This window comes from Gadus morhua, chromosome 17 (assembly GCF_902167405.1).
Source record: "Gadus morhua chromosome 17, gadMor3.0, whole genome shotgun sequence".
NCBI classification, from domain to species: Eukaryota; Metazoa; Chordata; class Actinopteri; order Gadiformes; family Gadidae; genus Gadus; species Gadus morhua.
The window spans coordinates 10379674-10389673 of record NC_044064.1 but is presented as its reverse complement, the minus strand read 5'-3'; the positions used below and the strand labels follow the sequence as shown (position 1 = coordinate 10389673).

At 48.6% G+C, this 10000-nt stretch overlaps 1 protein-coding gene across 1 annotated transcript in view; it reads right to left on the bottom strand.

Annotated features, from left to right (window-relative positions):
* The window catches only part of slc8a4b (solute carrier family 8 member 4b), a gene marked incomplete in the record, with an annotated part of 62219 nt that overhangs the window by 5394 nt on the left and 46825 nt on the right, over positions 1-10000 (bottom strand). Inside the window, 6 exon segments of the mRNA XM_030339191.1 lie at positions 551-823; positions 1721-1820; positions 2281-2358; positions 3021-3056; positions 3225-3349; positions 6669-6775. Of these exon segments, the coding sequence (XP_030195051.1) occupies positions 551-823; positions 1721-1820; positions 2281-2358; positions 3021-3056; positions 3225-3349; positions 6669-6775 (719 nt within the window).

The following is a 10000-nucleotide window of genomic DNA, read 5'->3' as shown; positions in this document are numbered from 1 at the left end:
TTGTTTCGCTTTTTAACGGTTGTTAGCATAAAACAGCGCCGGACCCGCTTGTGTGCTCCACCGGGACGCAAACACACACACACACAAAACCCCTTATGTGTGAACACAGTGTGCGACAACAAACACCCAACCACCTGCGATCATGTGCCTCCTCGCTTAAAGAAACCCGTCCTCACAAAAAAACACACGTCCTCACAAGGCGACATGTGGCTCAGTAGAAAGAGCGGGTTGGCTTGTAACCGGAAGGTTGCCGGTTCGATCCCCGGCTCCTCCTAGCAGCGAGCGTCGAGGTGTCCCAGAGGGAAAAGACGCCTCACCCCAACCGCCCCAACCGACGAGGTTTGGCTGTCTCCCTGCATTGGCCGACGTCGCCGTCGGGCGTGTGAATGTGTGCATGAATGAGCGCATTCATTTTGTGCTTGAACGGGTGAATGTCAGGCAAAAATCGGAAAAAGGCGCTTTGAGTCGCCTACTGCCTGGGAAAAAGCTCTACAGCAACGCAGTCCATTAAGCGTCCCCAAACAAAAAAAAAAAAGGCACGCTCGCTCACCGGGAACGGAGGTGCCCAGGGCCACGAACACCACGGCGGTGACCGAGTCCTTGAGGCCCACGGTGCAGCCGAAGTGGGAGGCCAAGTCCCCGGTGACTGCCGTGAGCAGGCCGATCAGCGAGATGGACACGACGAAGCACGCCCAGCCGTTCCAGTACTCGGTGGGCGGCACGAAGGCGAACAGCACCTTCCAGAACACCGTCAGGAAGTGCATGATGTAGTCGAAGCAGGACGGCAGACGCTCCTCGCCGCTCTCCTCGTCGTCGTCGTCGCCTAGGTAACGGAGAACGGGGGGGGGGGGGATTTGGTCCCGTGTTGATTAGTTGGGTAGGTCGGGTGGGTTGTGTGCGTAGGTTGGGAGGTGGGGTAGTAATGGAAGGTAGTTTGGGTGGGTAAGGAGGTAGGTAGTAAGGGGAGGTAGGGATTTAGGGAGTTGGGGTAGGTAGGCTAGGGAGGTAGGTAGTATGGGTAGGGAGGTAGGTAGTGAGGGAGGAAGGTAGTAAGGCTGGGTAGGAAGGGAGGTAGGTAGTAAGGGTAGATAGTAAGGGTAGGGAGGGAGGTAGTAAGGGTAGGTAGGGAGGTAGGTAGTAAGGGTAGGTAATGAGGATTGGTAGGGTAGGGAGGGAGGTAGTAAGGGTAGGTAATGAGGATTGGTAGGGTAGGGAGGTAGGTAGAGTACAGAAGACGGTAGCGTATGCCACATGGAGGTATATCGATAGAGTAGCTAAGATAACTAGGTATGGAGGTAGGTACTGTATGGAGGTGCATGGACAGAGTAACTAGATCACTAGGTAGGGAGGCAGGGTCCTTAGATAGGGCCAGACCTTGTATCTGTAGTTGGATAGGTATGGAGCTCGATGGGGAAGCGGGGTTTGGAGAGACGGTGTATGGATACATAGCGGCCGTGAATCTCACTTTCTACTGTGTGTTTGTTCCGACGTTACATTTACATTTTGTGTAGGCAGTGCCAAGCTGTTAATTAGGCACATATGCTTGTGTTTGATGGTGTGCTTTTGTGTTTGCACGTGTGAACGTGCAAACACGTTTATGTGTGGGTGTGTGTGTGGGTGTGGGTGCGTGTGTGTGTGTGTGCATATGTGTGTGTGGGAGGGAGGTGCGTGTGTGTGTGGGAGGGAGGTGTGTGTGTGTGTGTGTGTGGGGGCGTGTTACCTGCGCTGACCGTAACAGCGTTGACAAACTGCTCTCTCCAGCTGCTGCTGCCCACCACCAGAGCCAAGTTGGTCTTCTTGATCAGCTTATCTACCGTGTTCTGCACACACACACACACGCACACACAAGTACACACACACACACACACACACACACATTTAAACATGTTCTCAAGTGCAAAAGTAGTGCAAATGGACCCCAGAAGAGAGATCAGAAGGATTAAAAGATCAAACTCAGACACACACACACACACACACAGGCACACAGGTGTGCACGTGTGCACACACATGCACAGACAAACACACACACACACACACATACATACACACAAACACACAAACGCACACATACAAGCACGCACTCACACACACGTACACACACATTCACCACTCCACAAGTAGTTAATTCAACCTCATTAGAGAGAGAAAAGAAGATCCCCGAATCATGCATTTCAATCAGAGCCAAGACCAAAAACCAGATTCAAAACTAGATTCCAAAAGACCCCCACCGACGGCGACCGGGGGGCAGGGAGGGGCGTCGTCGGACACAAGGGGGCTTACGTTAAACTTCTTGCAGGGGACACAAGCCCCTACGATCTCCTCCTCATCGGACTCATCCGTGTCCTCAAGCACCATGCGCTGTGGTGCGGAGCGGAGACAAGAGCCTCAGACACACGGCCAACCACAGCAGACTCAGACCGCTCTCTCCCCCTCCCTGCCTCATGCTAAAGGGCGCAGGGCTCTCTGGGAAAACATTCTGAATCTCCTTTCAACGAGAACTGCTGTTCAAGTCAAAGTAGACTAAATCAACTTATTTTACGTGTGCCACCCTAGCCATTTTCAGTCTTTCTTCATCTTTTGAATCAATCAATGTAGTAGCTACTATCTACAGTAGCTTGTTTGATGAATGATGCTTTATGGCACACAATGACCTTCCATATGTTTACCCCTATCTCTGCCTGTGTTGTGATCGTGAGTGCTGGTAATGGCCTGTTCATACTACCGTGCGTGTGTCCATCCCAACTGGGGAACACCAGGCGTTCGGAGCCCGACCCATAAGGTTGTTATCGTGCTTAAAGACTTGTACCACTGTCGTTTGACTGTAATTGAATACATGCTGCAATGTGTTAGTGAAAAAGGGGGTTACACAAGTATGAGACATCTGGTTTGGGAGGTGAGTGTGTGTTAAGGGGGGCACAGGGGTGTTTTCAGCGGTATGAGAGGGATAAAGGAAAGCGATAGAAGGCGCGTGTAAAATACTGCAGTGGAAGAAATGAAACAAATATGAAAAATGGGGTAACCTGTTTGGATCGGGACAAGAGTACGTCGACGGCTCTCTACGCACACGGAGGACAAAAATACAGACACAAAAAATAAACACAACATGACACCAATGAAACGCACGTACACAAAACCACAATGACCAAATTAGGGCATGGAATGAGGATGGCGACGTAAGGTGCCACGTGGTGGTGGAGGTCAACGCCCCCCGGCGGCGACCTCACCTTGAACTCGTAGGACTCCTCGATCAACACCTCCACCGTGGTGTGCTCCCCCAGACTGGGACAGCCCATCTTGGCCACCTCCTCGTCCTCCGCCCCCACCACCGGCTTGTTCTCATTGGAGTCGCCTAGGAGACAAAAAAAAGGGGGCGGGAGCGTGAGGGCGTGTCGGATGGCTTGATTGATGGGTTGACCTGTTGGAATCGGTTGATTAGGCCAACAGGAAGATAATCGTAGGAAGGCATAAGGGCGCCACTGGAGGTTGTGAGTGGGGTCAGGGGGGGCGCCAGAACACTTGAAAGAGAAAGGATCCAAATATTTTTTGCAAATGATCATACACAGACTTATAATGCCATGTCAATGTTCTTTGCAAGCAAGAAATATCTAACCTTATTTCATTATTCTTACAATCAATATCTCAAAATCTGATGATTAGACCTATGAAAACGATTAGACCTATGTTATAAATTTTGTCGAGTTGAGTATTTACATATCCTTATTGTTACAAACAACGTTCAAACCCTGACAAATCTGTAGTTTTATTCACGTTAACAGTCAATTAAATACATTCCTTGAGAATCACTTGAAAACAGTAATACACCGTCGGCCTCATTTATTGATTTAATTCAATAGAGATCTAGCTAACTATGATATGCGTCTTTAATAAGTGTCTCATGCCAATGCAGTGTTTCCCACAGAGACAGCAAAAATTGTATCAAACAATTCGGTCGATAGTGTTTGCTATACATCGATTTTCTTTTTTAAGTAGGTAAAACCGTATTTCACTGTAAAGCTGTGCACATCGCACATTGATTTGCTCTCGCTTTCTCACCAACACGCTGACAACAGGCCCTCTGTGAACAGCCCCTCCTCTCGCAGCCTCTGAATCAAAACATGCACGAGGTGGAGGATTGTTGGCGGCTTTTCTCGTTAGAGATGACGGACGGCCGAATGTGTTAATAGAATCAATCCGCAGACAACCCATGCCAGAACCAAAACACAGCCTTAATCTCAACCAGTTCTTGTGTATATCTTGCAAGACATTTTTATTTTGATTGTTTTGACCATGGATAACAGTGCTGGGCTGCCCCACATAACGTGATCCACTAGCTGTTTCGGTAGTAAACTCATCGCATGGTCGGTTAGCGGGTTAACGTTATGCAATTTATATGTGAGAAATTTCCTTAGAATGAAATGACAAAACGTGGCTAAACGGGACGTGAATAAAACATTGGGGCATCAATTGTCCATGAGCATAAATTTATTTTCAGTTTCCACGCTAGTTCAGATGTCATCAAACTACGTATTTTGTTATTGTTTTCACGGAGAGACCCCTAGTGGCGGAAATTATATATTAAACCTTTAAGGATGAACCATAAGCCTGCAGTGGTAAGATTTACTTTATTCCAACCTGTAAAAACAGACAAACATTACCAAGCAACTCGTGTATGACAAAAACAGCCCTAATTCAAAAAAGCACTGCTCAAAGAACCACTGGCGTTGAATGGTTCCTAAAATGGTCTCATTGGCCCTGGAAGAGAACAGCTGACCCCCAAGAAGAACTGTCTACAACCACCACCAAAGGGCACTCCGCCTTCGATTTGAATAAGCGTGAGGAGATATAGCAAACCAAAACATGTTGTTACGCTACAGGGATTCCAATACAGAGGTGATTCGTAAAAGGCTCAGGATTACCGTAGCTCATGTCGGCTTTAACAGCATCTGTGATAGTTGGGAAAAAATAGAAATAAGGGGCAAATTCTAACTCTGTGCGTGGGCAGATGTCACCGGCACATCCCACGTGTATGACACCTCATCGTCCCTTTGCACAGATCACAAGTTGTCACGGAGGAATTGACTTTTGGGTTTCACAGTGGAATCTTACATAGGCTCAGCAAACGTTACGCTAACACAAAGATCCCCAAAACTCTCTCTGCTCACGCTGCCTTTACAGAAGGTGGCAGTTCCCGTCAGCTTCGGTAATCTCCGGTTGACTAACACATGCTGAGCGAGGCGGCTCTACGACATGTGTTTTTGTGCGCGCGTTTGTGTGTCGCTGTGGGTGTGTGCAGGTATTTCTTTGCTCCTTCACCTCTTTCGCGAGTCTATACCTGTACTGGTTTCTAACGCGGTGTGGGTGCGTGTGTGTGTGTGCTTGGTGTGTGTGTGTGTAAGTGTGTATGGATGTATGTCAATGAGCCAGCATGTGATGTGTGTGCATACATACCTTTGTGTACGTGCACACAAGCTTGTGTTTGTTTCTAACCCTGTGTGCTCCGTTGTTTGTTTGTCTGTGGTGTGTCACTGTGTGTGCGAATGTGCATGCGTGTGTCTGCATGTGTTCACTTCCATCTGTGCATATCCATGTGTGTGTGCGTGTGTTCATTTGCATTTGTGCGTGTGCATATGAGTGCATGCATGTGTGTGTGTTTGTGTGTGTGTGTGTGTGTGTGTGCGTGTGTTCATTTGCATCTGTGTGTATGCATACAAATGCATGCATGTGTGTGTGTGTTTGTGTGTGTGTGTGTGTACACTGTATATATCAGGGCTCACGTATTGTGACAGCATTGCTGCAGCCGTAATAAAACCTCCATGACAACAACATGCAACCTGCCTGTCACCCCATAATGCATCACATTCAGCACGCAGCTACTGGGTGTGTGCGTGCACGTGTGAGTGTGTGTCTGTGCACACGTGCGTGACACAGACACACCCTATGCGTGTCCTTCGCTTAAGTAAAGTAATTTGTCAGCTTCAGACGGCGTATGCATTCATTTGCATTACAAAGAAGAGGGGGGGAAATCCAATTGTTTTAAAACCCGGAATACCGTCCAATGGGGTTTGGGGGGGGAATTAAATAGAATGTGACCGTATTTGTATGAATGTTACGTCAATTAACTCCTTCCTTCATTAATTACATCCTCCTTTTCTACCCGACCTTATTTCAATTAGATCTTCTCTCCGTCCGTCCCGTTCCTTTATTATATCCTTTCATCCTTTCTTTCTGCACACGCCCGAACCTCTCTCTCTCTTTTTCTCTCTCTCTCACTCTCTCTCTCTCTCACTCTCTCTCTGTCTCTCTTCCCCTCTCTCTCTGTATCTGTCTTTCCCTCTCTCTTTTTCTCTCTCTCTCTCTCTCTCTCTCTCTCTCTCTCTCTCTCTCCTGAAAAGTTTTGTGTTTTCAAACTATATGTGGTTGTGTTTGCACAAGTCGGATTGTGTGTGCGTGCACGGGGTCCGTGCACGCACTTGCCTCTGTGAGTGCTTGCGTGTGTTTGAGTGTGCGTTTGTGTGATGTGTGTTCGTTCTCTCTCTCTCTCTCTCTCTCTCTCTCTCTCTCTCTCTCTCTATCCATCTATTAATTTCTCTCTCTCTATACTTATCTATGTATATATTTAGAGTATATGTGTTCATGGGGCCCTGCTCTGGAAGTCCCTCGGGGCTCACCGTGTTTCTGGCCGATCTCCAGCAGGATGGGCTCCCCCAGCTCGATGGTGAAGGACTTGTTCTTCTCGTACTCCTCGTCATCGATGATCTTCACCTCGATGATCTTCCTGTTAGCGGGAGGGAGGGAGAGAGGGAGAGAGGGAGAGGGGGTGAGGGGGTGAGAGGTAGGGAGAGAGAAAGAGAGAGAAAGAGAGAGGAGGAGGGAAGAACAGAACAGAGTTAGGGGATTGGTTAATTTAATCCTGAAATAGTTGACAGTTTCCCTGAACCCCGAGCATAAGTAAAGAGGGTGTGACCTGGGACTGAGGGAGTAACAGAAGATGGGTTGGGTCAGGCAGAGAGCAGGATGGGAGGTCTCTCTCGGGGTTGGACAACGAGAGCTGAACTTCCATTGGCTCTGATCAGACCAAGAGGGACAGACCATTTTAAACTGACTCATCCACAAAGCCCTTTGTGGATATACGCAAACACGCACACATCACACACATACGCAAACACACACACACACATCACACACTTTTGTTTATTGGTTGTGTGTTGAACGTACTGTGTTGAAAACTGTCTTGGCATTGTCATTGTGACTCATCAGACGTGCCAATAAAGCTGCGTAGAATTGAATTGTAGATTGAAATGAAAGGATGAGAGAGGGATGATCGAGAGGAGTACAGGGAGAGAGAGATGAGGAGAGAGAGAGATGGAGGGAGAGGGGGAGAGAGATAGAGAGAGAGAGATGGAGGGAGAGAGATAGAGAGAGAGATGGAGGGAGAGAGGGAGAGAGAATGTGACACAGAGACAGGAACAGATTAGAAGAGAGAGAGAAAGAGAAAAGAGATGAGAAAAGGAACAGTGTAGAGAGAGAGAGAGAGAGAGAGAGAGAGAGAGAGAGAGAGAGAGAGAGAGAGAGAGAGAGAGAGAGAGAGAGAGAGAGAGAGAGAGAGAGAGAGAGAGAGAGAGAGAGAGAGAGAGAGAGAGAGAGAGGGAGAGAGAGAGGGAGAGAGGGGAAAGGACGTATGCACAACGCTCAGCCGTGGTTGGTTGTTGGGGCTTAGACATACTCACTCTCAGCATACTGACTCACTGGGGGGCAGAGTACACATACACATACACGCACACACACACACACACTAATTGATTAATGTTACATACATAGTCAACAGCAGACAACCGAGGACAAGGAAAAACATGTCATGCACGCAAGCACACACACGCACACACGCACCAACGCACACACACACGCACACACAGGCGCACATACGCATGCAGAGGAACAGGAGTCCTATCCCCCCGTGCCTACACTCACAAGCCCTGCAAATCTCTTCAGATGAACGCTCGCTGTCACGCTACACTAACCACAAGCTACTGTCCACTCCCCAGTCGACGCCATCAGCCCCCGCCTCCCACAGCCACCACCCAGCCATCACCTAAACACCACCCAGCCATCAACTAACCACCACCCTACAACCAACTAACCACCACCCAACCATCACCTAAACACCACCCAACCCAACCACCACCCTACCACCACCCAGCCATCACCTAACCACCACCCAGCCATCAACTAACCACCACCCTAAAACCAACTAACCACCACCCAACCATCACCTAAACACCACCCAACCCAACCACCACCCTACCACCACCCAACCATCACCTAAACACCACCCAACCATCAACTAACCACCATCCAACCATCACCTAAACACCACCCAACCCAACCACCACCCTACCACCACCCAACCATCACCCAACCATCAACTAACCACCACCCTACCACCAACTAACCACCACCCAGCCATCACCTAAACACCACCCTACAACTAACTAACCACCACCCAACCATCACCTAAACACCACCCTACAACCAACTAACCACCACCCAACCATCCGCTAAACACCACCCAACTACCAACCAACCACCACCCAACTACCACTGAACCACCACCCAACCACCCACTCCTCATCTACACCTCCTCCCCCCTCTCCTGACCCCCTCCCCCTCTCCTCCCCTCTGCGCCACACATCACATACGATAATGTGTGTTGGCGTGTGTGCGTGCGCGTCATGTGTCCATTCAGCATGAATGCATGCGTGCGTGGCCGCGTGTTGGCGGGGGGAGGGCGTGGGGTGTCCCATGGCTCCAGGATTACCACGGCGCTGCACTAAACACATTAACATCGTCAACACAGCACTGAACTCTCCGTAAAGGGCCGGCGAGAACGGCCATGTGGAGGAAAGTGAATATTATTCTTATGCAAGCAGCCGTGGTTTCCCCGCATGGGCGCGTTCCCGAGCGCTAGTTAGTGTAACCCCGGAGTAGGCTGCTGCGGAGCGAGCGCACTGCAGCGTTTAACCCACACACACACCTAATGGCATCGTTTGCTCACTCTGGGAGGCACTGTTTGTTCCTCCTTTCTTTCTTTACGGTCTCTCTCTTTCCCTCTTTCTTTCTTTCTTTCTTTCTTTCTTTCTTTCTTTCTTTCTTTCTTTCTTTCTTTCTTTCTTTCTTTCTTTCTTTCTTTCTTTCTTTCTTTCGTTTGTTCGTTCTGCCTTTCGATCTTCCTGCTCTCATTTATGTTCTTCCATTCGTTGGTTCCTTCATTAATGGATTCATCACAATTCGCTCCCTCGCTCATACATTTGTTCATTCAATGGTTTATGCGTTCATTCATTCTTTGGTTCATTCATTATTTTGTTCTTTCATTTTATCCTTCTTTCATTCTTTCCTTCATTCCTTCTCTCATTCTTTCCTTCTTTCTCTCGTACATTCTGTATTTAGCCTACCGTGTAATGGACAGCTAGGTGTTAATAACGCAAAGGCACTCTACCTGTGTGTATGGTGTGTGTATGGTGTGTGTATTGTCTGTGTGTGTATGTAGTGTATGCCAGGATGGCTGCATGTATTTCTTGATGTTTTTATGTTGTCATCTTTCTAGGTTGGTCTGAACACCTGCTACCCACCTGGGTGTCTTGTTAGGCAGTCTCCACGAACACACATCACACGCAAACGCACACTCAAACACACACAGAGGCAAGTGCGTGCATGGACCCCGGGCATGCACACACAAATAGACTTGTGCAACACAATCACATATAGTTTGAAAACACAAAACTTTGGAGGAGAGGAACAAATGGGAGAGAGAGAGAGAGAGAGAGAGAGAGAGAGAGAGAGAGAGAGAGAGAGAGAGAGAGAGAGAGAGAGAGAGAGAGAGAGAGAGAGAGAGAGAGAGAGAGAGAGAGAGAGAGAGAGAGAGAGAGAGAGAGAGAGAGAGAGAGAGAGAGCGCGCGCGCTAAGGCCTAATCCAATTCAAGTGGGCATTCAATCTTAAAGATTG